This window comes from Vigna umbellata, chromosome 1 (assembly GCF_029865625.1).
Source record: "Vigna umbellata cultivar VRB3 chromosome 1, Vumbellata_1.0, whole genome shotgun sequence".
Lineage (NCBI taxonomy): Eukaryota > Viridiplantae > Streptophyta > Magnoliopsida > Fabales > Fabaceae > Vigna > Vigna umbellata.
The window spans coordinates 16,238,666-16,265,658 of NC_142165.1; the positions used below are offsets into that span (position 1 = coordinate 16,238,666).

General features: G+C 32.1%; 5 protein-coding genes across 7 annotated transcripts; 4 read left to right on the forward strand and 1 right to left on the reverse strand.

Moving 5' to 3' along the window:
• The first annotated feature begins 1,326 nt into the window (after nt 1-1,326).
• LOC124837534 (GTP-binding protein, HflX) lies at nt 1,327-9,847 on the forward strand. The gene is made up of 13 exons (XM_047312924.2): nt 1,327-1,802; nt 1,894-2,033; nt 3,492-3,608; nt 5,540-5,654; nt 6,174-6,311; nt 6,536-6,631; nt 6,752-6,865; nt 7,385-7,453; nt 7,630-7,700; nt 7,823-7,916; nt 9,102-9,230; nt 9,357-9,446; nt 9,598-9,847. The coding sequence occupies exons 1-13, from the start codon at nt 1,425-1,427 to the stop codon at nt 9,694-9,696; spliced, it is 1,650 nt and encodes a 549-aa protein (XP_047168880.1). The 5' UTR covers nt 1,327-1,424; the 3' UTR covers nt 9,697-9,847.
• A 1,979-nt stretch (nt 9,848-11,826) lies between these two features.
• Nucleotides 11,827-13,540, forward strand: LOC148204791 (peroxidase 9-like). Its single transcript, XM_088097835.1, has 4 exons — nt 11,827-12,321; nt 12,401-12,592; nt 12,729-12,894; nt 12,965-13,540. Exons 1-4 carry the CDS (start codon nt 12,061-12,063, stop codon nt 13,375-13,377), a joined length of 1,032 nt encoding a protein of 343 aa, XP_087953961.1. The 5' UTR covers nt 11,827-12,060; the 3' UTR covers nt 13,378-13,540.
• A 158-nt stretch (nt 13,541-13,698) lies between these two features.
• LOC148204792 (uncharacterized) lies at nt 13,699-18,457 on the forward strand. Its single transcript, XM_088097795.1, has 6 exons — nt 13,699-14,211; nt 15,269-15,540; nt 15,626-15,780; nt 16,885-17,147; nt 17,456-17,518; nt 17,995-18,457. The coding sequence occupies exons 1-6, from the start codon at nt 13,831-13,833 to the stop codon at nt 18,232-18,234; spliced, it is 1,374 nt and encodes a 457-aa protein (XP_087953921.1). The 5' UTR covers nt 13,699-13,830; the 3' UTR covers nt 18,235-18,457.
• Nucleotides 18,458-20,286: 1,829 nt separating this feature from the next.
• Nucleotides 20,287-23,780, forward strand: LOC148204793 (26S proteasome regulatory subunit S10B homolog B-like). Of its 3 annotated transcripts, none has more exons than XM_088097818.1 (11): nt 20,287-20,485; nt 20,648-20,767; nt 21,412-21,548; nt 21,699-21,860; nt 22,033-22,119; nt 22,210-22,296; nt 22,376-22,513; nt 22,728-22,919; nt 23,014-23,112; nt 23,224-23,331; nt 23,539-23,780. In XM_088097818.1, exons 1-10 carry the CDS (start codon nt 20,386-20,388, stop codon nt 23,296-23,298), a joined length of 1,197 nt encoding a protein of 398 aa, XP_087953944.1. In that variant the 5' UTR covers nt 20,287-20,385; the 3' UTR covers nt 23,299-23,331; nt 23,539-23,780. The 3 variants fall into 3 exon arrangements, 2 of the variants coding, with proteins under 2 accessions (XP_087953944.1, XP_087953940.1); XR_015781781.1 differs by having other exon boundaries at nt 20,288-20,485; nt 23,224-23,367; XM_088097814.1 differs by lacking the exon at nt 23,539-23,780 and having other exon boundaries at nt 20,288-20,485; nt 23,224-23,526.
• A 950-nt stretch (nt 23,781-24,730) lies between these two features.
• Nucleotides 24,731-26,903, reverse strand: LOC148204794 (uncharacterized). The gene is made up of 6 exons (XM_088097852.1): nt 26,752-26,903; nt 26,387-26,614; nt 26,117-26,257; nt 25,649-25,768; nt 25,220-25,315; nt 24,731-25,126 (listed from the first exon to the last, which is right to left on the reverse strand). Exons 1-6 carry the CDS (start codon nt 26,776-26,778, stop codon nt 25,010-25,012), a joined length of 729 nt encoding a protein of 242 aa, XP_087953978.1. The 5' UTR covers nt 26,779-26,903; the 3' UTR covers nt 24,731-25,009.
• Nucleotides 26,904-26,993: the final 90 nt, after the last annotated feature.

Genomic DNA, 26,993 nt, shown 5'->3' on the forward strand with positions numbered 1-26,993 from the left:
TAATATTATAATTTAAATGATTAATGCTTAGAAATTGAATTTTAAATATTATTTATAAGAATTATTTAACATAAATATAATAATTATTTTAATTTATTCAATTAAAATTATTAATTAATAAATCAAGAGCCTCTCTATATATATAAATTTAAAAATAAAAAATTAAAGAAATGACAGGTCACCAACCCATTTTTTGATAGGATAAGTTACAAATTTTGGTCCATTTTATAGTGACGGGTCAATCTTACCAAACCTATTTTCATAGATCAATGACGAATTTAGCAAAATGAATAAGATTTATCCGTTTTGTTATTTTTGCTCTTAATACATATATGAAAACTAAACATTAAAAGAAATACTTCTCATACTTTTTATTAATATATTGCAATTTTCTCTTCTGTATGGAGTATTTTAGTTTCCTTGCAAGCCTAAAAGTTATCCTGAATTTGTAGCTCCCATTACTATAGGCCTATAAGATGTAAGACGGTAAATATTTCCTATAGAGAGATCGTGTATACTAATATAACAATTTATCTGAAATAAAAATTCATTTTCATTTTATTAGGTAATTTCTTTTATCATCCCATATTCATCTTTCTATTATTCTAAATATTAATGAAATATTTTTTTAATAAAATATAAAAATCACATAAAAGAAAAACATAATATTATATAATGTTAAAAGCTTCTATTCCTTTTTTTTTTATCTCTTCCATAAAATCGAATAATAGAGAAAAAGCAGATAATTTTTTAAAAGCAAATGTTCTATTCTTTTTTCCTCCCTAAACAACTCATTAGGAAAATGATTGAATTTAACTCTCATTGGAGAAGCTTAATTGCAATTATGTATCAAAGTTCTTAACCAATCTAGTTTACTTTGAAGTTGTTTATGAGAGATAATTAATGAACATGTGAGAATCATAAAATTAGTTCCAATGGACTTTTCTTAAATGTTTTGACGAGAAAAATAAAAGAAATAAAAGATTTAATTACATTTTAAAATTTTAATAACTTTGGTTGTTTTTAATTAAGTTATTATTAAATTATTTTTTTACTAAATTTTATATTGTCATATGTGAAGTAAAAAAATGAAACAATATAACAAGCACGATGCATAGTTAATGAAAAAAAAATTAAACAACAAATTCTAAAATGAAAAATATAAAATTTTAAGTATTTAATAAATAAAAAAAATTAAAATGACTTAAAATTTGATTAACTTTAATTTTTTTATTAATTAAAATTAATTTATGAACCAAATTTAAAAGTAAAAAATTGGAAATGCTTACAAATTAAATAAAGGCAACAATAATATTATTCCGAAAACCGAATGCAATCCATTATGACTGAGAAACTCAGAAAAAGCGAAGAAGGTTGAAGGAAGCATATTCATGCTACTTCAGAGTTGAAAATTGAAGAAAAATATGAGTGGTGCTGCAATCCTCTACGGTGCACTTATTCATCCATCATCACCTTTGATTCAACAACAACGCTATCATTATATATCACCACCAATCCCAATTCGACCGCTATGCATCTCCCCTCTCACCACCGCTATTGTTTCCACCACCTCCGTTCTCCAACGCGATTCCGCAGTTGAACTCGCGTCCTCGTCACCGTCAATCGACTCAAACGACACCGTTTCGCCGCAGAATGAAACGGTTGAGCTGGAGACAGAGCGCCACACCGACGAAACAGTTCCGCGGCCACTCTCGTCCGAATATAAAGGAACGAGACTTCGAAAGAAGAAAGACGACGACGTCGTTTCGGATAACCGCTTCAAGCTCCGCAACGGAAGAGAAGTCTCTACTGGCTATTATTTTTTTTTTCCCTTATGTTTCTCTCGTTGTTTCGGTTTCTTAATTCGATTGTATGATTACTTGGCGTTTTCAGGTTTTTGAGGAAAAAGCGTATCTCGTAGGCGTTGAGCGCAAGAACGATGTTCAGGATTTTGGAATCGAAGAGTCTCTGAGCGAATTGGCGCAGTTAGCTGACACTGCCGGATTATTGGTTGTTGGCTCTACTTACCAGAAGTGAGAAACCACTTTTAGTTTTCTTAAACGTGATTTTGCAATTACTCAAGCTTCAATTTACTAAAAAAAATAGAGTTATTATGTTACAGTTGCATCTAATTATTGTCTCTATCACTTTTTTGTGGTGAAAATTTGGGATCATATAGATGTATTGAAGAAGTGGAATGCCTGATTTTGACTTTCGCTATTCTGTTGTTCTTGAGTCATGCAGTTGAATAGCATATCTTGTTTAGGTTTTAGATGTTGCTGTATTTCATTGAATACTTTTTCATTCTTCTCTGGATGTTATTAGAATCAATAATGTATATCCATGTCTGCATACAGTGCTTTCTGTGTAAGTGTAAACCCCCTTTGTGAAGTTCTTTTCATTTCAAATAATCCTGAGATTCAACCCACTTCTCACATCATTGATGGGGACTAGAAGACCATGGCCGCTACTGATTAATGTAAAGCATTTTTCTCAGATTTCTCCCTTATGTCTTTTTCGGATCTAGGCGAGGAAGTCGCAGGCGGAAAGGATACAACGAAAATCAAAGAAGATTTGAAAAAGGAAGAAATAAAATATTGAAAAGCACAAAAAAGGAGACATGTTTTACGCGTTAAACTTTCTTCGCATTGGTCAAGAGAATTGCGAAGAAACTTATAATCAATTATGTTTTAAACATAATCGATTATGTGTAAATATTAAAGCTTTTCTTGTGCTGAATCTAAACGCAATGAGGTGAGGTGCCAATCTTTATATAATAATCGAGATAGTATATGGCATAATTTTGATATTATTGAATATAATTTATAATTGATTATTTATGAAAACATTTTCATTTTTATTAAATATATTCTTTACAGATAATTATTTCATATATTACGGATACTAACTTGAATCAAATAATAAAAGATTATTTTATAAGAGGATACCTGATCTGTAATGGGATAGAATTTTACTTGAGGTGAGTGACAGATGTTTAAACATTTCTTGACATTTAATCATATTGCATTTTTAATATCAGGGCACTTTGATCATTTTCCATATTTATCACATTGCGTCTTCTTTTCTTATTTTTTTTTATCTTTTTTTATTTTATTTTGTCACATTAATTAACTCAAACTTTTCACTCATTTCTTTTCATTTTCCACTCTTTTCTCCTCAATTCACATAATCTCACTGTATTCTTTTTCTCTTCCTTTCTTTTCTTTTCCACTTTCTTCCTAATCCAAACGACAATAGTTCATTAAGAGCAAAGGTCAACTCGGTGCTATAAAGTTCCAGCCATGGCAGGGTCCAACAGGGAAGAGTTGGACCTATCAAGGGACTATGGCAGGACAATACTGTTTATGTCCTATAAACTAGCAGTTCTATCTTCTCCATGGGAAATTTTAATTGCTAAAGTTTATTTATGTTGCGTTCTTTTCTTTTGGGATAAAATATTATTTGTTGACTAAATTTCTGAATTAGTACAGGCTCACATCTCCAAACCCTAGGACATACATCGGCTCTGGCAAGGTTTCTGAAATTAAGAGCGCAATTCATGCACTGGGTGTTGAAACCGTTATCTTTGATGATGAACTGTCAGCTGGGTAAGGTCCCCTTTTCCTTTTGTTTAACATTTATGCCATCCATATGCAGGCTCCTGCTAATACTATATTTTGTCCATGCTACCATTTAGTTTGTTGACATTTGACTATTTCATCTACTCTTAGGGTGCTTTGTCTTCATAACTGACCATAAAAGGGTAGTAAAAATCGGACTAAAGTTGATATTCTTGTAGGCTTTAATTGGAGGTGGTCGGAATTCAAATCTTTCTATTGCAGGCTTTATACAAAAGTTGTTGAGGTTCTGTTTGAATGCTTGGTTTCTATTTGAGGTGACTACATTGATTTGGAAACTTTTCAATTTTTAGGAAAATTGTCAGCTAGCTTGAACCAACCTACTGAAGTTTGATGTATTTATGGCAGAGAATATAAATTAACAGGCTGTTGGAGAGTTATCAAGCAGCCAATGGGGCTGTTTACCTGGAAAATTAGGATTTTGAGATCGATGAGTTCTATGGAAACCCCAATTAGGAATACTATGTTTTGATGATATGATCTGTGAAGTTAATTTGACTTGTTAGGTAGGTGTAAAAATCAGGTAAAAAAAATTAGCTGAAAAAAAGGATTCAATCAAAGCAACCTTAATTGGATTATAGGTTATGGGAGTGGTAATTAAAAATTTGATGTAGGATAAAGCAAAACTTGGATAAGCGACTCTGAGTGGCTCCAATATCTGGCCTTTACTCAAAGGAAATACATGGAATAACCCTCACTTGTAGACCTCCCTCTGTTGTTTCTCTAGAATATACAGAATAATTCTTTAGAGTATGTTTGGATAGAATTGAATGGAGAAAAAAGGGAGGGAAGGAAAAGGTCTTGTTTGAGAGTTTTCTTTAAAGAGTGGAGCAAGACGGGACATTGTCTTCTAACACTTCCAAAACCTTATTTATTTTCTTATGAACATTTTGAAGTTAACCAATTAACCGAGCCCAATGATAACAAATGATCTATGTGGCCAACCTCATCTAATGCGATAAGGCTTTTGCTGTTGTTTGAAGTTCACCAATTTGGTGGATTTTGAAAATCCGAACATGGCGAACCTCCCACTTTCTTCCTTTCTATTCCCCTGCACTCTTGTTCGATTATTTTCCCTCTGTCAACTTCGTTTGACTCCCAAACTTACTTTGAGTGTTGTCTAGCTAATCTTTTTAATGACTCTGTACTGACTTTTTTACTAATGTCAATTACATTGGCCCTTAGTTTCCAATACACATACAAATCGTTTGACTTTGCTAACGACTAGAGCATGAATCTTAATCTATGCAATGAAAAAAATAATAAATCTTACTCAGCATTAGAAACTAGGCATCCAGGCTTGATTACATCAGAGAACCTATAACAGAGCATGTTAATGCAATTGTTCATGAATGTGGTAATTTCCTAGAAGAGAGATCATTGCAATGATTTAAATAGACCTATATTCTACAAGAGTATATAGAATCTTGATATTATAGGTCTTGAGACTTCTACAACTAAAAACATGAGGGTAATTTGGAGATTAAGTAAACAGGCTCTATCTATCACTTTCAATCAAACCTCAACTAGGAGTTTACAACCCATAGTTTGAAAATCAAAATACTGATTTGTGAACATGAGTATGACTAAAATACTAGCATAACAACCCCAATTAATTTTATGAATTAGTAGGATGTTTCAAATGTTAAGAACAACCAAGAAATTAAAACCAGGTCCATAATCTGTGATATTTTAATCTTGAAGCTTATGATTTCTTGTTACTAATGCATGCTGCTTGCTTATATGAACATAGATAATTGTTATAATTGTATTCTTTCACTTTTTGTTTTCCTGATTGTCAGACTACTGTTCCAAGATTTATTATTTTTTTTATGCTCAAATTGCTGTAAGAAATGCCACCCTGTATCTCACATAAAATTTCTGGCTCCTGCCAATTCTAGGCAATTGCGCAACTTGGAAAAGATTTTTGGTGGAGATGTGAGAGTTTGCGATCGAACTGCTCTCATCCTTGATATATTTAATCAACGAGCAGCAACACATGAAGCATCTTTACAGGCAATTTTAAATTAGAAAGAAGTTTCACCAGTATCCTTTGTTTTTGTTAGGGTTTTAGTACCCGATCAACTCAGTTGAAATATAAATGCAACAAAGACTTTCCCGTGAGTTTGATGTTTGCATTACCATTTATCCCAACCTTTAATTTTAACCATTACATGATCACTAGATAAAAAAATTATTTATTGATAGTTTACTCTAATAATCACGTTATAAATGTCTTTTTAAGTATTATATATGAAAAATATTTAATATCATTAATTCATTATTAAGTAAGACGATGCTGTGTAAAAGTCTTTAAAGAAAATAATGTACGGTATTTATATTTCAATCAAGTGAGACAATTTGCAGCTAATTATCGTATAGTACTGTACTTTCATAAAGCCAAAAGAAAAGAAAAACGTTGAAATCACCGAATTAAATGACTTTTTTTCTATTCATGTTATGACCAGAACTTGCTTCGGCAAGGAGGAAAATTTTCAATCATGTCTTATTATTCTACGGTCTTTCTAATTTTAGGTTTCGTTAGCACAAATGGAATACCAACTACCTCGTCTAACAAAAATGTGGACTCATCTTGAACGTCAAGCAGGAGGAAAGGTGAAGGGAATGGGTGAAAAGCAAATAGAAGTGGACAAACGTATTCTGCGTAATCAAGTAAGCAGATAGTCTTTTATAATCGTCAAATTTATCAAGTTTTCTGTAAAAGTTGGCTATTTGATTGAATTGACGTGCTGTGTACTGGTCTAGTACTGGAAAATAGACACATTGTATACTTCTGAGTAGGTCACATCGATTATGCATTTCTCTGAAAGTTCAGTACTTTTTCTGTTATACCTCTGGAATCTTAGTTTTTCTAAGTGATGCCTGGGTTTTGGCAGATTGGTATTCTAAAAAAGGAGCTAGAATCTGTTAGGAAACATAGAAAGCAGTACCGTAACAGGCGTTTCTCAGTTCCTGTGCCAGTGGTATCTCTGGTTAGTTATTTTTTTTAAAATTATATTGAGGCCATTTACTTTTTGGGTGACCTTTGCAGCTCGCACATCATGGTAATGAATGCCAAATAAATAATTTGTAATGCTTTTGACAACGTTTAGGTTGGTTACACAAATGCCGGTAAGAGTACACTTTTGAATCAACTAACTGGAGCAGATGTTCTTGCTGAGGATAAATTATTTGCAACTTTAGATCCAACTACGAGGAGGGTCCAGGTAAGACAAAACATGCCAGGAGAATTTCCCATCTTTTCTGTACAAACTATACGTTTTCAGATTGTTGATTGCTTTCAACTATTGCGTATACTTTTTATATGTGATGAGATTTAGGTGCCACCTTCAACCCTTTTACTACATAAAGAACTAGCCAAGTGCATATAACTTCACGTGGGCAGCATAGCCATTTCCTATCTTTACAGTGTATAATGGCTGTGGGATGACTAAGATTATTATTTTTTTGTTTCTTTTTATCTAAAAGTTAATGAAAGTATTTTTCTCCTCTAAAGTGAGGATACTTGTAAAGTAAAAAAGTGAAGGCCCACTCACAATTAATTTAAATTAAAGTATAATTATTAATTAAATCACTTGAAATTGACAGTTGTTAGACCCACATTCTCTCCTTACATTACAACTCTGCCTACTTTTAGACGAGCTATTTAGTGTAGGAAAATAAGTCTTGAGCGGTTAGAAATGGTTATTTTAACATACTGTGGTTTGTTCATTTGCTTTCGTCAGATGAAGAATGGAAAGGAGTTTCTCTTAACAGACACTGTTGGTTTTATTCAGAAGTTACCTACTACTCTAGTAAGAAAGATAACTCTCTTACCAATAATGTTGTTCTTGATGTTTTTTTACAAGAAATATGCTTTTGATATTTTTATAATTTCTCAGAGCTCAATTTACTATCAACTTAACACGTTGGTGTAGAAGTTAGGCCTAAATTATTAAGTTACAAAAAACTCTTTTTCTGTTTTCTGTAGGTTGCTGCCTTCAGAGCCACTCTGGAGGAGATATCGGAGTCATCGCTGATGGTGCATGTGGTTGATATAAGGTATGCAGAAGTGAAAGTACTGTGAAAAACTTACTTTTTAGAGAAAAGGAACTTAGTAAACCCAGTGGTGGCGACCTACACCGTATTTCATTAAGGTTTTGTTTTTTTTTTTTTCATTGCAGTCATCCCCTGGCCGAGCAACAGATAAATGCAGTTGACAAAGTGTTGTCAGAACTAGATGTATCATCAATTCCAAAGTTGATGGTCTGGAACAAGGTATTGTAGATCATTTTTGTTAGTTTCCTGTCTGAAAATCGTGTATTGAGTTTGCATATCTCCTTTTATCTTTTCTTGTTTTGTCAAGACATTAAGGTATTCCTTGGACCTTGACCTCTGCTGTCCATCCAATTTATTGCTTGGTTAGGAATTTAGTTACATTTTTTAAGGACGTTTCTATTCTTAATTTACTTCATTGCTATTTAACCTTTCAAGTTATGTGAATGATTTCTTTTTTGTGTGTTTCTTTGTCAATGTATTTTTGTTTTTAATATAAAGAAATGGTTATGTCCTTGTAACTGTAAATTATTTCCGTTTCCAACTGAATATTAAAATTTAAAATTGTTCCAAAACAACCATACAAATTGGGTTGTAAGTGACTTAAGCTACGTGGAAGACTAGCCTAAAAATTTAAACAATCGAAAGTGGATGGGTGAACAGACATTTATTGAATTTGTTATAATTATGAAATCATTTTGTGTTCTTTTACTAAATGTTTTAAGCTTTTTGGGATAGTTGACAACTGATACGGTATCAAATCCTGTATGACTCGTGTGGACGTGGAGTTTGTCATTGCTACCCTGATTCTAAAAGTAAAAAGAGTTGAATTTTAACAAAGGGTAGATGGATCAATGCAATGTCATACGTCTGCATTGAACAACTTAGCTTTTTTAGGATAGTTGACTCATTATTAAAACCAGAGGGAATGTGTCTTAAAATCTAGATTTTTTTTAACCTTTTAATTGATGTCGTTTCTTTTTCTAATCTTAGACTTTCTTTTTCCTTTCATTTGGAGTGTTTTCTTAATTGATATCTTATCTTTTTTATTAGCACTGGGATATAAGTCATATAACTAGAATGGGTTGAATAAATTCCAGGATTTAATGATTTGATTTCAGTTCAAAATTGGCTGTCTTTCTTTAAAGTTTGCTCAATTCACTTCAATGAAATTCTTCTTGAAATGTGTGCTATTTAAGAGGATTGAGGTCATATTTATTTATCCTTCATCAACAAGCTTAACTGTGCACCCAAAATTGAATATAGTACAACATGAACTCTAGGTTAATCATTATGGTGCATCTGACTTCTTGTTGCAGGTTGATAACGTTAGTGATCCCCAAATTGAATATATTACAACATGAACTCTAGGTTAATCCTTATGGTGCATCTGACTTCTTGTTGCAGGTTGATAAAGTTAGTGATCCCCATAAACTCAGGCTAGAAGCTGAAAAAAGAGATGATGTTGTATGCATATCTGCTATAAGTGGTGATGGTTTACAAGAATTTTGTAATAAAGTTCAAGACAGGCTAAAGGTACACAGATGAAAACAATCTGAATATAATTCAAAACATACCATTTTAGTATTTGATATCATATAATCAATTTGTTTGAACTTTGAACTACTTATATTTGCTAATAAAAAATCTATTCATTGGCAGGACTCCATGGTTTGGGTGGAAGCCTTGCTCCCATTTGAAAATGGAGACCTTCTCAGTACCATACACCAGGTTGGAATGGTTGAGAAAATTGTAAGTAATATATACTTTTGCCCATTAACCAATTATGGAATTGGATTTCCCTTTCTGTTTTAAGCTAGGAGATTTTACATTGTTCATCATATGATGGTTTTGCTCCTTGTTATCGTTGGACTTCCTTATATTTTATCTTTAATTTATATAGGAATATACTGAGCAAGGGACATATATCAAGGCACACGTGCCCCTGCGTTTTGCGAGAATGCTCACACCCATGAGGCAACTGTGCGTATCGCGACCTTAACTTTCTTTAATATATCTAGTTTTGCAGCATAAGATGTACAAATGTATGTAATTATTGAAATCTTATTCAAAAGAATGGGATGGCAATGCAAAATGTATTTATAACTAGAGTTAGTAGTCATGCATATCCAATTTAGATTTGTATTCTTTCATGTTATTTGGTTATTTGACAGGGCTAAGTTAAAAGAGAAAAACAAGTTACCCTACAAATTTGTAACTAAAATGCATCTTTGTCTCGTTAACGTGATCATATCATGTTACCCTAGAAGCATCACATAATTCAAATCCACCTTATTCTTTGTTTTAATTTTAAATATTATTTAATTATTAAGTCGTTGTACTTCGTAAATTCCTAAGGCATTATTTCACCAACAGGAATGACAAATAACTTTGTCCCTTAAGCACATAAGTAAGGGGAAATAGTTGTCAGGGATTTCAACTCTATACGGAGGGTTTAATCCTTAGCTCCCGACCATATCCTGGATTCACCCAAAAATCATTATATTATCGCATTTAAATAGAAAAATTTAATGTTTATGATAATATAACACATGAGCAATACACCTTATATGTGTGGCACAACTGTTCTTCTGGAAAAGGGGAAAGGATGCGTCTCTAGTGAGAGTCTAAGATGCGGAGAGACAATCTTCATTTTACTATCATATGTAGATAAATAGTTCAAATTTGTTATAATTTATTTGGAAAATGACACTTGAACAACCATTTTTGACAACATTTAGACACGCGCACACGTGTCAAAATCTGAGTGGTCCAATTGGAAAAATTAAATGAAAATGGACCACTCAGATTTTGACACGTGTGCGCGTGTCTAAATGTTGTCAAAAATGGTTGTTCAAGTATCATTTTCCAATTTATTTTGATCGTGTGAAAACAAACTATGCAGTCTCTTGGAAGTCATAGACGAAAAAGAAAAGCGTTATGAGGTATTCAGTTAAGCAATGCGCGTATGAAGTCATAACAGATTATGTTAAAGAATCATATTCGTCTTTTTCTTTTATTGTATAAGAACGACAAATAGAAGAAAAAGAGAAAAAACCGAACACAGCAATAATCTGTCCGTAACGCGGTGCCGTGAAGACAGATGTTTTCATGTTTCAGTTTTTCAACACATTCAACGACCTTTTCATATCATCTCCATGCAACACCTCTTATTCTTCTTCACCTTTAATAAACAAATCTAATCTAATACCCTTATTTCAATTTGATCAAATAGTATTATATATTTTACTATTTTTGTTATTTGACTTTATATAATATATATATATATATATATATATTATTTTACTGCATTGAAGAATCCATGTCAACTAACTATTTTACACTAGTAGAAAGACATGTCTTTTTTTATGGTAGATAATTAATTTAATTTAAAACTAATTAAATTTAGATAACCAAAGTAAATATTAAAATAATCATTTTAATTTTGAAATAGTTAAATTTAATTTAATGGATAAAATTAGTAAGGTAATTGTTTTGGTTTAAAAATAGTATATTAAATGATAAAACTGAAAATAAATTGTTAAATTCAAATTAACGCTTACTTAAAGGTAAAAGTGATAAGTTAATTATTTTAGTTTAAAAAATAATTATTAAAGGATAAAAATGAAAAAAAAAGTTATGTACACCAAAAGAAAAAAAAAACTCCTCATATAGATGTTGATTTTAAACGAATGAATTACATTTAAATTTATATTTTAATATGATACTACAGTTAGTCCTAATGAGATTAATTAGGTGTTTCGACTATAATTGTTAAAATTAATTTCTTATTTTACAAATTTAACTAATTGTAAAAAAATAACATGGATAAGCTCTGACAAAGTTGTAATAAATTATTTTTTAGGTGATAATGTATGTCTGATAAACTTTTCTTAAATATATCCTGACTGAAAGTCGTAACTTTCTGATATAGGATATTACTTTATACAACATTTTTTAGGGACCTGAATCAAGTCTTCGTATGTTAATATATCTATTTTTCTGCAACATACAGAACAGTATGGAGTTCCATTTCCAGATCGATGTAGCTTATATATTTACGTCAGATAACATGAAAATACAAAAATAAAATGAATTCTGCACTGTTTTGATTTGGTCCAGGAGCAGATAATACCAGAACCACTGTCAAAACTAAACAATGCGTCATCAGAAGCAGTGCAATCTCACAGCAACATATGCATTGTTGAAACAGTCAAAGGCTTGGTTTCCCACATTACATGATTTGGTAAAAAGATTGGGTGGTTCGAAATTTGAGTAGTATATATGTCACAGTAGCCTATCCAATAGAACACACACAATCACCAAAATTAGCAAGCTCTCAAATTCAGTTCCTATACTTGTCACCATGACTTTCATCAAGCTCACTCTTCTTGCAATGATAATAGCCTTTTTCTCTGTTAAACTCTCCTGGGCTCACCCTGGCTTTCGTTTCGGCCGGGGTGGTCATCATGGAGGAATATCTTTTGGCCTTTCACCTCAATTCTATCAGTTTTCTTGCCCCCAAGCTAACGACATTGTCATGTCAGTGTTGGAGAAGGCCATTGCAAAAGACATGAGAATGGCTGCTTCTCTACTTCGACTTCACTTTCACGATTGCTTTGTACAGGTGAACTTATATTGCATTTCTCTAAATAAGAACAAAATCAAGAAAATTCTTACTGTTAATCCTTTGTATTGTATGGCAGGGCTGCGATGCATCAATTTTGTTGGATGATAGCAGAACAATAGTCAGCGAAAAAAATTCTGGACCTAACAAAAACTCTGTCCGAGGTTTCGAAGTGATTGATGAAATCAAGTCTAGGTTGGAAGAAGCATGTCCTCAGACTGTGTCCTGTGCAGACATTCTTGCTCTTGCTGCTAGGGGCTCCACTGTTCTTGTAAGTGAACACACTTCACTCGTACTGAGCCAACTCAGAATAATACATTGTACATACCATAAAAAAGAACATGTTATTAACATTCTTATACATGAGAAATATGAGATTGTGAAACTTGTTTGATTCTTTAAAACAGAGTGGAGGACCTAACTGGGAACTCCCATTAGGGAGAAGAGACTCAAAAACAGCAAGCCTAAGCGGGTCAAACAAAAACATTCCTCCACCAAACGCCACCATTGAAACTCTGATAACATTTTTCAAGCGTCAGGGGCTTGATGAAGTAGACCTTGTTGCCCTCTCAGGTGGAACTTCAACCTTTCATCCATATCCATGCTATGTGTTTTATTATGATGGACTGATATTTTAACGTAGGTGCACATACCATTGGGGTGGCAAGATGTGCCACATTCAAGCAGAGACTATACAACCAAAAGGGAAACAACGAACCAGATGAGAATCTAGAAAAATCCTTTTACTTTGATTTGAAGACAATGTGCCCAAAATCAGGAGGTGACAACTTCATTTCTCCCTTGGACTTTGGCTCCCCAAGAATGTTTGATAATACATATTTCAAACTCATTCTCAGGGGGAAAGGACTTCTTAACTCAGACGAAGTGCTTCTTGTGGGAAATGTTAAGGAAACTCGTAAGCTGGTCAAGAAATATGCAGAAGATGAGAGCCTCTTCTTTGAGCAATTTTCCACCTCCATGATCAAGATGGGCAACCTTCGTCCTCTCACTGGATTCAATGGTCAAGTTAGGAAAAACTGTCGCAGAGTTAATTAACGAAGTTCCATATATATATATATAGTTATGTCTGTGTGACTCGTTAATAAGCGTTATAGTGTTACCTTCTGAGGAAAAAGGAGAAAGAATTTGAAAATGTTTGATGTTTGGTTGTTATTAATTACTTAATTAAGAGGGTTTAAGTGTGTTGTTCCTAAGTTAATTTGATGAGCTGTATTTATTTGATATATATTTTAAAAATAAAATAATGATTAAAAGTAAACTTTTATATTTAAAAAAATAACGAAGAATAATAATAAATGTAAAAAATTTGTGTAAAATTAAAATATCATTTCTTTTTTCGTTAAGTTCTGAATCTCTCATTTTGATCAAAATCCGAATCTGAATAAAAAATGAGAGATAGGTAGCAGAGAAAAGCGAAGCTTATAGGATAATGGTAAGTGTAGAAGAGTAAGAAAAGGATAAACAATAGTGAAGCATTTGCAAGCGTTGATGGCAATGCGGAGCAAGAAATGCGTGCTAACAATTCTCGCGCTCTTCGCTCTCTCCACTCTCATTCTCCTCTTCATCCGAACCTCTTCCGATTCCTGCAACACCGCGCTTCTTCAGCTTGGGTATTTGGAACCTTCTCAGACTCGGATCGAGTCCTCATCGGAAGCGAACTCCAATCCTCTCCGATTCATGAAGTCGAAGCTCGTTCTCATGGTTTCGCACGAACTCTCTCTCTCCGGCGGACCTCTCTTGCTCATGGAACTAGCGTTTCTGCTGCGCGCCGCCGGATCTGACGTCGTTTGGACCACCATTCAGAGGCCTCCGCAAACCGACGATGTCGTCTATGCTCTGGAGAACAAAATGCTCGATAGAGGAGTGCAGGTACTGTACTTCTCAAACAACAAAACTTATTAGTTACGTCTTTTTTTCTTCTTACAAATAGTCTTGTAATTTGATGTAATATTCAATTTATACCTCTAGTACGCCAATTTGATCGAATTAAAACGCTAATTAGAAGACGTTAACGAGTTTTGCTTGTTATGTATAACTTCAGATTCGTTAGTTATTGTGTTGATAATATTTAATGTAAATATTTATTGTTCAGTTAATTAGGTCAAGTTTCAATTCTAATCAGACAAGACTAAAAATATGGTGAAAATTTATTTGTACAACCAAAAGAAGAAAAAACACGAGAGTGGATAAATTATTATTTGTTTTGGAATGACGGTTATCTCAATCTTCACGTCTTAAATAATCCAATTTTGGTAATTCTGTATTATAATTTTAAAATTTAACCATGTGTCGTACATGAAGAATAGTTGAGAGCGTGAACCTAAGTAGTGTGACTCTATCTACTATTTTTTTAAGAAATGTATGAGATGTAAGGAATAATGTGATGAGAAAGAGATAGACGCAACATTATTGTATACATTGTTGAATGGTTTTGTTTCGTTTACATTTGTCTGGATCTGTCGTCCTTCGTTGCTATGCTCCGATCGACCAACTCTTCAAGTAATCCTTCGCGATTGTTGGTTGACCTGCAAAGACACTCCGACGTTCAAGTTAGATATGTTTCATAAAGAGGTCTATATTTTATTAGGATAGAAGAAGATGATTGTACCTCACATCAATTGTATTATTTATAGAGTTTGTGCAATCAAGTCTATTGATTAGTTATCAGTGCAGTATAATTTTAGGGAATCAAACCCAATAGTGAATAATTAATACCGTATTTTGTAGAGCGTAAGGTAATCTGACCTATTAATACTTGATAATTGCCCATGAATGACCATTAACTCCGATCGATATATTTCATATAGTACAGGTTTTTTTTGCAGCAGCAACATTTACAAAATATATAAGAATTTAAGCCTAAGTTTCTGTTTTTGTTGTTGCGATAAGTGTTTTTGTGTGCATAGTGAGTCGTGACTGGTGACAGGTGCTGGATGGAAAAGATGAGAAGGGCGTGGACACAGCATGTAAGGCTGACTTGGTGATTTTGAATACAGCTGTGGCTGGGAAGTGGCTTGATGCTGTTCTCAAAGAGAAAGTTTCGGAGGTTCTTCCAAAGGTTTTGTGGTGGATTCATGAAATGCGAGGGCATTATTTCAAAGTGGAGTATGTTAAGCACCTCCCTTTTGTTGCAGGTGCCATGATCGATTCTTATACAACTGCTGAATACTGGAAGAATAGGACTAGGGAGAAATTACGGTATGTTTACAACTTTGTTATAGATTCATGTGTCGACTATGGTACTTTCTGTTTTATATGTTGTTAACTTGGTCCAATGATGTAGGATTAAAATGCCAGAAACTTATGTTGTGCATCTTGGAAATAGCAAGGAGCTTATGGAGGTTGCGGAAGATAGTGTGGCCAAGAGGGTTCTTCGAGAACATGTTCGAGAATCTCTGGGAGTGAGGAATGATGACCTACTTTTTGCCATCATAAATAGTATGATCCTACTCTGGTTCAAATATTTACATGCTTTTTTTTTACTGTAATTCTGCTTCAATTATTTATAAAAGATGTGGAAGCTAAGCTATTTCATGGAGCTTCGAACTTCTGCACATTTAAACCTTACTCATGCTTAGCTGAACACCGTGATAGTTTCTTGGCATTTATAAGGAAGAGCTCTAAAATTAATAATTTTCTTGATTTCCATAATTGTGTTTCTGATAGTTTTTTTGTCAGTTGCCTTTAGCTGTATTTGTCTTGCGGATTGATCCATTATATTTTCACGTCGAACTCAGTTTTGCTCATTGCTGCATGGATTAAGATAGCTAACCACAGTCATAACTGTTTCCTACGGGTACATGTATGTGAAGTAAGAGAGAGTGAGATTGGCAATATAAGAATGTAGTAGGGGTAACAAAGGAGATTGAGGTGATTCCAATTGTTCTTTTTTTTTTCTTCATTTAATTTAATACATTACAAAATAAACATAAATTGTTGTAGGATTCTTCCAGAGCTTTTCCAGCAATCTGGTGGAGTGAGATTAATTATGTACTTTTTGCCACCGTATAGTATCATCTCTTCCCTCTGTGTTTAGTTACCACCCATATGCACTTAATATGCCAATTTAGTTCACTATATTTGATTTTGTCACATCTAACTCATTCTTCTCTCCTAGCAATTAGCAAGTGCGTGACTTTTACAACCTAATTTCCTTTGTTGTGGAAGGGAACAGGGAGGAACTGATTGACGCTAACGGAGAGCTTAGCAATATTTGTTCTGTAATAACTTGACCTTTTACAACTGTTTGTCAAATTTGGTTTTTCTCATTGCATATGAATTAGGATGGCAAACCATTGTCATGATCATTCCCAATGTGGAGTGAGAAAGCATGGGATTAGTGATAGTCGAGGGTTAGTTTAGGGTATGAAAGGAGATTATGGTGATTTCACAGGTTATCTATATTTAATATATTACAAAATAAATACAAATAGTTGTAGAGCATGCTAAATTAATCTCCCCTCTGATTTATACCCTGCCATTCATTTTGGAGATTATTTTTACCATTATATAATTTTGAGCTTCAGGATGATATAATTGCAGGTGTTTCACGTGGTAAAGGGCAGGATTTATTTCTTGGAGCCTTTTATGAATGTTTGCTGCTCATCAAGGAGAAGAAACTGCAAGTGCCATCTTTGCATGCTGTAGTTGTAGGGAGTGATATGCATGCCCACACGAAGCTTGAAACAGAATTGCGCCAGTTTGTCATGGAGAAAAAAATCCAGGACCGTGTTCACTTTGTTAACAAAACATTGGCAGTGGCTCCTTACCTGGCTTCTATTGATGTTCTTGTTCAGAATTCTCAGGTATCTTTTAATATACCCTGTTATGTTGAGTATGAAACAGAATTTGTTCACTCTATTGTTTTTGCTAATTTCTCCTGAACCACCTATAAGTGTTCTACACTTAGCAAGACCCTTTTTTAAAAAGATTTGTTTTCAGCTTCCATGTAAGTCTTAATGCTAAGAAGGTCCTAGTCTTGTTTAAGTTTAATGCTTAACACTTCTGGAAAACAAGAATAAGTTTTGCATTGTTACTATAGTAGCTTTATGATTTTGTTATCCAACTTCATGAAATATTATGTTATTTCTAAATCTGTTTCTCTTTATATTAGGGTAGGGGAGAATGTTTTGGGAGGATAACCATTGAAGCAATGGCATTTCGCTTGCCTGTACTTGTAAGTATAATTTTCCTTGTCAATACTTATTTCCTTCTATATATTTTTTGGTTATAATTCCTGTAGTAACGTCCAATATGCTATATATACTACTGTGCTTTCTTTGCTCATTTTTCTCTTAAATATATCCGATGTTACTGTATTATTGATTTCACTATTTCAAGTTTCATTAGTCTTTGTACTTCTTATTCATACATTTAAGTTACTTATTTTATTTTTTCAAATTTTACCGTCCCTCTCTTTTCAACTTTTTCTTGTAATGATTTTCCCAAGATTATTTAAAGAAGAGCTGAGAAGTGTTTTAGGGGTTTTGCAAATTGTGTCAAAAAAAATTCTATACAGGTCTCTGTGTACTTCTATATTTTACACATGTTTAGGAATATAGTTTAGTACCTTTTAACAATTTAATTAGGGTCTGGTAAGTTCATTAATGAGAGTAGAAACTTTGACATTTTTATCTTTAACAATAATCCCAGGGAACTACAGCTGGGGGCACCATGGAGATTGTGGTGAATGGGACAACTGGTTTGCTGCACCCTATTGGAAAAGCAGGTGTGACACCTCTTGCAAAAAACATGATGAATTTGGCAACTAATGTTGAGAAGAGGCTCACTATGGGAAAGAAAGGATATGAGAGAGTGAAGGAGAGGTTTCTAGAGCCTCATATGTCACAGAGAATTGCATTGGTTCTGAAGGATGTGCTACGGAAAGGGTAACCACAATTAAATCAACCAGCTTAGGCATTTTTTCTGTTCTAAAATTGTAAATTCTATAGGATGGAGAGAATGTCATGACAAGAGTGAATTGTATACCATTGTTCCTCATTTCATATGTAGCATATGCTGTAAGAAACTGTCTATTTATAGGCTTTTGATACACATCTACACATTATATTCTTTAATTTTCTATATCAATTGTTCAGATTATTTATTGGTTTTATCCTTCAGTAATTACTCAGAAGAAAAAAAAGAACTGGATCCATTATTTTCCTAGTTTTGGATATTTCTTGTCTGGAAAGGCACCTTTCCATAAACTCACATAATAATTATAATTTTAAAAAAATTAAATATTATTTCATTGTCAAGTTCAGATAATGTGACTAAACTTTTTTTATTCAAATAATTCACAAAAAAAAATATATTATAGTACTGTAGAAGTAAATTTTTACAATATAAAAGTTCGTTTTCTTTTCCCCTTTACATAAAAGCCATCTTTCAGTAATATATCTTTGTTACAGTAGATAAAATCTCATTTATGATCTCACCGCAACATTCTTTATTAGAATTTAATTACAATATATAGTGACAGAGAGGGGAATGCTCCTCCCACACAAAGAGGAAGTCTGTCTACCATACATAATAGTCCTATTGAATTAACAGTTATTAATATATGTACTTATTTAAATTATTAAAATATCTCTACTTTGTTAAATAATCTAAAAAAACCATATGAACTATTTAATTTTTTATTTCTTTTATAATTAATAATTTTAGTTGTTATTTCTATATAATTATTTTTTTAAAATTTAATATTATGAACAAAAAAGTGTTATGTATAGCTCTAACTTTTAATATTTAATAATATAATATTTTATTTATTATAATTTAAAAAAAAATTATTTAATTAACATTCGAAGTAGGAAAGAAGTTTTGCAAACAAAATTTTAAAGATATTCTTATAAAGTAAATTTTGTAAACAAGTTAGTCTAATATCAAGATTGGAATAATATAAAGAGCAATAACATAATAAGATAATAATTGTTTTAGTGGATAACTTTATATTGATACCAATATAACTGTTTTTTGAAATTTTATTATTATTATATTATATTTTAAAGTAAATAAATAAAGGAAGTTATTAATATAAGGTAACAAGTTTTGATAACTTATTTAATTAACATGAGTGGTAAAGATTCTTAATTAATTTTAGTTGATAATTGATAGTAAATATTTTTCAAATACTTAATTACAATAACTAACGTTTTATATTATTTTATATACATAATTATATATTACATATAATATATACAAGCCTTATATAAAAAATTAGGGTTAAATATGTTTTTAGTCCCTAAACTATTGTTCGTTTCTGGTTTTCGTCCCTCTTTCAAAATAAGGTACAATTTGATCCTCATTCTTTTTAAAATTTTAGTTTTAGTCCTCGAAAACTAACACCGTTAAAAATGTGGTAGTTTTCGAGGTTAGTTTTTGAGGACTAAAACCAAAGTTTCGAGGACTAAAACTAGAGTTTCGAAAAGAACGAGGACCTAATAGTTTAGGGACTAAAAACATATTTAACCCAAAAAATTAATTAAAAATAAAAGTCAATAATATAATAAAAAATTTCAATCTTTTAAAGATTTTATAACAAAATGAATTTTAATAAATTGCACAAAAACTTTTATCTAAAAAAATAATTTTATATAATATATACAAGTCTTGTATAAAAAATTAATTAAAAATAAAAGTCAATAATATAATAAAAATTTCCAATCTTTTAAAGATTTTACAAGAAAAATGAATTTTAATAAATTGCACAAAACTTTTATGTAAAAAAATAATTGTGTGTAATGTATACAAGCCCTGTATAAAAAATTAATAAAAAATAAAAGTCAATAATATTATAACATTTTCCAATCTTTTAAAGATTTTATAAGAAAATGAATTTTATAAATTGCATTTTATGTAAAATAATCTATAACAAATGAATAAAATCATTTTTTTTAAGATAACTTGAATTGCAATAAAACAGACTTGGGGACCAAGATATTAGGGCTAAAGGAAAATAGTTCGCATACACAACAGAGTTTGTCATTTTCAATCCCTTTTTCTGATTTCAGATTTTGGTTATAGCGAGTAACACTAACAATGACCGATACTGAAGACGCCACACGACGCCGTAACGCGGTTACGGAGTACCGAAAGAAACTTCTTCAACACAAGGAATTGGAATCCAGAGTGCGATCGGGTTAGTTTTTTCTCAATCCAACTTTCACTCTCTTTCGATTCTGAATTGCTTCGTAATGGTTTCATTTACCTACTTTTTATTCGTGATGATGTTATGCTCCGATTGATTAGGATTTAGTTATTGTGAATTTTGACGAGTTTGACTTTGCAATGTTAATTGCAGTGAGAGAGAATTTGCGAGCTTCAAGAAAGGAGTTCAACAAAACAGAAGATGATTTGAAGTCTCTTCAAAGCGTTGGACAGATCATTGGCGAGGTTCTCAGACCTCTCGACAATGAACGCCGTACTGAGTCTATCCCTTTTCTTCATTTTGTATTTTGAATCTTCATTTTGTATTTTGAATGATATTTTTCGTAATGTATTCTAATATATATTGAGATTATGAACACAAACTTATGTTTTACTCTATATGTGAAAACCTAAGCCTATTCATTCTGGATGATAATATATAATCTATACTTAATTGCACAATTTATTCTCCCCTATCATCAAATTTTGAATTTTACCCCTGAATTCATTTGTGCGTTTTGTAGTATTTTTTTAAGTAATGCATTATACTATGTAATGACTTTATGGGTCACATAAAAGAACACACCATCCTAGAGTTTAAAAAATCTGATGCAACTTTGTTTGTTTACAACTTTTTTTGAATCAGTGTCCGTGTGCCACCCTTTTTCTTTTTCAGCAAAAAAACTTTTTCTTCATGACACATTGGCACACTATTAAACAATTAAAAAACATGAACAGTAAAACTTGTGAAATGATGATAATTGAGGGCTAAAATCTGTAATTTGACCTGTTGTCTAATAATCTAATTAGTTGATCGAGCTGAACTGATACACTATCTCCCATGGTATTTTGTTTGGTTGATGTGTACTTAAACCTATGTTGATTTTTATTTTAGTTGTTCTTTCTGTTATCTCTCAGTGATAGTTAAGGCAAGCAGTGGACCTAGGTATGTAGTTGGTTGCCGCAGTAAAGTAGATAAGGAAAAACTGACTGCTGGTACCAGAGTGGTTCTTGATATGACAACACTAACCATAATGCGGGCTCTTCCACGTGAGGTAAGGTTTTGTGGTTTATGTTTCTTTTGGGTATTATTTGATATAGTGAATGTGAAGCTTGTGTTCTTTGGGCTATCTGGTTTAGTTTTCTTCTAAAAATTATCTGCTAGTTTTATATTCCTGATGATCAATATGGATGTGAGTTGATAGGTTGATCCGGTAGTTTACAATATGCTGCATGAGGATCCCGGTAATATCAGTTATTCCGCAGTTGGTGGTTTATCTGATCAGATAAGAGAATTGAGGGAATCAATTGAACTACCTCTGATGAACCCTGAGCTCTTCCTTAGAGTCGGAATAAAACCTCCTAAGGTGATTACTTTTCACTGTATTACTATGTCTGTGTCTGTGACCTCTGATATGTGTTTTGGAAGTGTTGTCACCTAAGTTTCAATCTAAAAGTTTTTTAGTGGTAATTTACTTTGATGAGCCATGATATTTAATTTTGAATCTGATTAGCATCTTCTTAATTATTGTTTCCCAGGGTGTTCTCCTTTACGGTCCTCCTGGTACTGGTAAAACATTGTTAGCTAGGGCAATTGCTAGTAATATAGATGCTAACTTCTTGAAGGTTAGAATTGTTTCTTTTCTTAACTCCTTTGTGTTTTCGGGTTTCCTTTAATCTTAAATATAATGTACCTTACCCTCCATACTGTTGTAGGTTGTTTCAAGTGCAATAATTGATAAGTACATTGGAGAAAGTGCCAGGTTAATTAGAGAGATGTTTGGTTATGCACGAGATCATCAGGTAGATTCTTGAATGAAGTTTCTTATTTGTTCATATAATAATTGGAAGGTAGTTCTTACTCTCCATTTTGTTTGTTAAGCCTTGCATCATTTTTATGGATGAGATCGATGCCATTGGTGGCCGTCGTTTCAGTGAGGGAACAAGTGCTGATCGTGAGATTCAGAGAACACTAATGGAGTTGCTTAATCAACTCGATGGGTTTGATCAACTTGGGAAGGTATATCTTGCTTTTTATCCTTATTTAGTCATTTTGAACATGCTTATTTCATTTATGTCAGATATAATTCACATAAAATGTGAAGTATAGCAACCTTGCAATTAATGTGTCTTCTTTATATTGCGATGTTTTCTCACTAAAAATGATTGTTCTGGTGAATTCTTATGTTGGGTTGACAACAATTACAACATTGCTGTCTCAATGGATGTTGTAGGTTAAAATGATAATGGCAACAAACCGTCCCGACGTACTGGATCCTGCTCTTCTGCGTCCTGGAAGATTGGATAGAAAAATAGAGATTCCATTGCCAAATGAACAATCTAGGATGGAAATTCTGAAGATTCATGCTGCTGGGATAGCTAAGCATGGTGAAATAGATTATGAAGCCGTTGTGAAGCTTGCTGAGGTGAGTTCAGTTCGGATTAATTTTGTTGATAATTGCAACTAATTTTGTTGATAATTGCAGCATGTTGATGTATTTTTTATTGCAAATTGCTCAGGGCTTCAATGGAGCTGATCTTCGAAATGTGTGCACGGAAGCTGGAATGGCAGCAATTCGTGCAGAACGTGATTATGTGATCCATGAAGATTTTATGAAGGTGAGTTCTTTTACTCTGACGAAAGCTATTTTTCTGTCTATTTATCAGGCTCAAGGGTTAGCCCTCATCACTCTCTGGAACAATAACTTGACTAATTTCTTTGGTGCGCAGGCTGTTAGAAAACTGAATGATGCAAAGAAACTTGAATCCAGTGCTCCCTACAGTGCTGATTTTGGCAAAGACTAGACTATTATGAAATTCTTATTCATGAATATCTAGGCAGTACATCTTGACTCAAATTCTTCGTGCAATTAGGTTTTGAATTGAATTATTTTTTGTTTTCTTTTAGATCATGCTCTACATTATTTGTATCACTGATCTTTGAATTGGTTCCTCTCCCCATTTATTGTTGAAGATCCTTATTGAGTGAAATTCTGTTCCAATCTTGATCAATAAATCTGATTTGATGCTTAATTGCTGTGACAGGTTATGTACTACTAATTACGGCCAGCAACAATCTAATAGTGAGTTGGAATTTAGTTTCTCTTCAATCCAGCTAGCTAAGCTCTTTTTTATAGTTATTATACTAATTTGAGGCGTTGGTGATCTGAGTGTTGCGTTGTGAACTCTACCTTCCGTGTAAACACTAGTGGAAAAAAAATTATTTTCCGTCTTTTCTTTATATTATGGTGACATTTTTATATATATGAATATTTTTTTGCACCTTAGTTGAAATTTTAATGGATGTAGAAAGTGGTTTGTTAAGCATGTTAAAATATCAATTGATGTAAATAACTTCAAAGGCTAGCTTAATGCAGTGATACTCATAATGTTCCAACCTTCATAATCTTCCAAGCTACATTGCCAAATCTCGATTTACCGATGGAATTATATACTGATCCATTTTGAAAGAAACGGTTTTCATGATTCTTGGGTGCGCGTTTTATAACACAACTTCAACTTTTTCAAATTTTTTTTTTTTTAAATTTTAGTAAGTATTGTTTTAATTTTTTTTTCTTATTAAAATCATTCTACACCCTCATAATTATTAAATTATAATTTTTATTATTACAATAGTTATATTAAAATTAAAAAAATTAAAATAAAAATAGTAATAATGAAAATAAGAAAAACAAAAATAATAAAAATAAAAAGAAAAATAATAATATAAAATCTAATTTAATATATTTAAATATATTAAATTATATTAAATATTAAATTAAATTAAATAATTATTAAATTTTAAATAACAAACAAAATATTAAAAAAAATTGTGGATTTTGAAATCCATGATAATGGATTTAAATTCGATTAACAATTTTTTTTAAAATTTTGTTTTTTTATTTATAATTTAATAATTATTTATTTTAATTTAAAATTTTAATATTATTTCATATATTTTCGTATTTTAATAATTATTAAAAAATAATTTATATTATTATAATAATTATATAAACAAATAAAAATAAAAGTAGTAAGCATTTTAAGAAATCTGATAAATCTTTTTATTGAATTTCAAAATTTGATAGTTTTTTCATCAAATTTTAAAATTTAGTGTTGGATTTCGAAATTTAATGAAAATTAAATTAGATTTTGAAATCAATGAAGTATTTTTCTTGCGAGATATAATAAGCATTTTAGAAAAATTGAAAGTGGAGGCTAAAAGATTAGAAGGTGCTAGTGTAAAAAGTAAAGCATTTACATTTTAAATTAACGTGGATTCTAACCAATATAAAAGGTCCATACAGTAGGGAAACCAAATTTCTCCACCATAAAATGTGAAAGTATAGAATTGAATTGATACAGCACTCAAAAAGCTTAAAAATTACCTCAGAGTGAACTGGAAAAGAATCGATGTTTTACCAAACATGCATTTATTAGACCGTACCATACTTTTGTACCTTCTCACACCCCTCAGTACATAATTTAAATTGCAATTGCCAGTCGGTAGTCCTTTTTATGTTGCTGTTGTTGACTCCTTTTTCTTAGGCTCCTTGCTTAATTTCCGTTTTATCATTCTAACAATCTTGAAGAACCAGAATGCACTTACCAGCTGCAAACCCAATCCCATAGCCTGTAACAATGGAAGGAATTAAACAAAGGTGACTGTAGTTACCTAGAAAACAGAAAAAAAAAATGGTTTCTCAAAAGAAAAAACAGCCTATACCTTTATGAGAAGTGGATAGTCAGCAGATAAAGTCATGTAAGTGATACACGGTCCCACCAACATCCTAGCAAAAGTAAATATGGCAGCAAACAGAATCTGTGCAATTGTGTGAAACTCAGCTTCAACACATTTTATGTCAATGTTTGATTAACAAAACCATAAGATCCATTTCAAAACATAGTGAGTGATTTTGTTATTCAGCTATAACTTGTCATAATATAGATACAGGAAAATTCCTCAACATTTGAAGGTTTGTGTTATATGTCTGAACATTGATACGATCTTTAGTTTAACTTTGAAGCATTATAAATATGGTTTGACATCATATAATTCAATCTAATGTTGATACATATCACATAGTAGGTTGACCATATTAATCAAATGTACTTTCAGAAGTGAAATATTTGGCATGACTATCATTTTACTTACATCAGCAGCCAAATTAAGGGGGGTATCTCTGTAACCAAGCTCTTTCAGAAGCTCCCTCAAATGCAAACATGGACTTGATATTTCTGTTATCCATATTGTCGCCACCATTTCTGAGCCACACTGTACACAGATATGGCAAAAAATCACTAGCTAATCATGAAACAGCCATAGTCACAACAAAAATGTTTCTGAAATTGAGGTAAATGAACAATACTGACAAATTGAGAAACAACTACTCGAAAATTTATTACCAATCCAGATGACCATATATTAATACTTTCTTTTTTCTAAAAGATTAGAAGGAGATAAGTTTGTGAAAAAGACAATGAGCAAAGCACACTTCTATTTATGAATGATTACATGAAGAAGATTTATTTCTGAGAAACTCAACAAACATTGTTTAATGTTTAACAGTGGAAACAACAATACATTCCAAAACTAGGAGAAATCACTTGAGCTTTTGATTACCTTTTGATAGAAAAGACCTGCTCCAATTCCAACAATGCTTACCAAATGGTGGACAGTGTTGTCTAGATTGACACTCTCACCAAAGTGACAACAAGCAAGATCATAAATCAGATAAGAAAGGCTCACTGCCAGAACTTGCATCTGTTCAGAAAACAGTTCAAACTTTCTACCTTAATGCCAATTCTAAAAAACAATGAAAAACACCCAAATCCATGTAAATAAATAATGAGGTTTCCCTCAAAAGGGTATGGCATGCAGTTAATCCTGTACCTGTTGGGGTGAAGATTTTGACCCCACACTACATATTGGACACCTCCAATCTTCAATAGAGAGCCAAGCCAATGTCACTGCTAAAGTTGCATGGAGAGTGGACACAAGGCGGTTGCAGAAATCAAAAGAGCGTTTGGGGAATACTCTTCTCAGTATAACAAATGCTGATGTCCATGAAACAACTCCAACAACAACTGTTTCTGTAACATACTTTTCCATTTCTCCACACTGCAAAATATGTCTTCACAATTCAAGTTTCTGCAACTGCATCGTTACTACTTCAATTGGCAAAAAAAAAGTGTACTTTCTGTTGAATTCAATACACACACATATGCACACAGAGTTATATGATTCAGATTGCAAACCTGTAACGACGATTCTGTGAAAGACATTAATTTGAGAGGATCCTTTGAAATATGATGTTGCTTTCATAACATAACTGCCACCAGAAATATGGATGAAGCAATGGAGTGGGGTTAGAACTTTGGAATTATCAGGAAATTATTCAACTACCACATTTATTATTATATGTTTGCATGAACAGATTGATAAATGAAACATGCAACTATGAACTACACAACCGTAAATAAATATCAATGAAACATGA

Coding starts and splice junctions, on each gene's coding strand:
- LOC148204794 (XM_088097852.1), bottom strand. CDS start 26,778: ATGTCTTTCACAGAATCGTCGTTACAG. Junction 26,258..26,386: donor CAAAATCTTCACCCCAACAG/GTACAGGATTAA, acceptor TTTTCTGAACAG/ATGCAAGTTCTGGCAGTGAG. Junction 25,769..26,116: donor CAGGTCTTTTCTATCAAAAG/GTAATCAAAAGC, acceptor ATCTGTGTACAG/TGTGGCTCAGAAATGGTGGC.
- LOC148204793 (XM_088097818.1), top strand. CDS start 20,386: ATGACCGATACTGAAGACGCCACACGACGCCGTAACGCGGTTACGGAG. Junction 20,486..20,647: donor GGAATCCAGAGTGCGATCGG/GTTAGTTTTTTC, acceptor TGTTAATTGCAG/TGAGAGAGAATTTGCGAGCT. Junction 22,514..22,727: donor GGTTTGATCAACTTGGGAAG/GTATATCTTGCT, acceptor TGGATGTTGTAG/GTTAAAATGATAATGGCAAC.
- LOC148204792 (XM_088097795.1), top strand. CDS start 13,831: ATGGCAATGCGGAGCAAGAAATGCGTGCTAACAATTCTCGCGCTCTTC. Junction 15,781..16,884: donor ACTTTTTGCCATCATAAATA/GTATGATCCTAC, acceptor ATATAATTGCAG/GTGTTTCACGTGGTAAAGGG. Junction 17,148..17,455: donor TTCTTGTTCAGAATTCTCAG/GTATCTTTTAAT, acceptor TCTTTATATTAG/GGTAGGGGAGAATGTTTTGG.
- LOC124837534 (XM_047312924.2), top strand. CDS start 1,425: ATGAGTGGTGCTGCAATCCTCTACGGTGCACTTATTCATCCATCATCA. Junction 1,803..1,893: donor AGCTCCGCAACGGAAGAGAA/GTCTCTACTGGC, acceptor TGGCGTTTTCAG/GTTTTTGAGGAAAAAGCGTA. Junction 2,034..3,491: donor GTTGGCTCTACTTACCAGAA/GTGAGAAACCAC, acceptor GAATTAGTACAG/GCTCACATCTCCAAACCCTA.
- LOC148204791 (XM_088097835.1), top strand. CDS start 12,061: ATGACTTTCATCAAGCTCACTCTTCTTGCAATGATAATAGCCTTTTTC. Junction 12,593..12,728: donor CTAGGGGCTCCACTGTTCTT/GTAAGTGAACAC, acceptor TCTTTAAAACAG/AGTGGAGGACCTAACTGGGA. Junction 12,895..12,964: donor AGACCTTGTTGCCCTCTCAG/GTGGAACTTCAA, acceptor ATTTTAACGTAG/GTGCACATACCATTGGGGTG.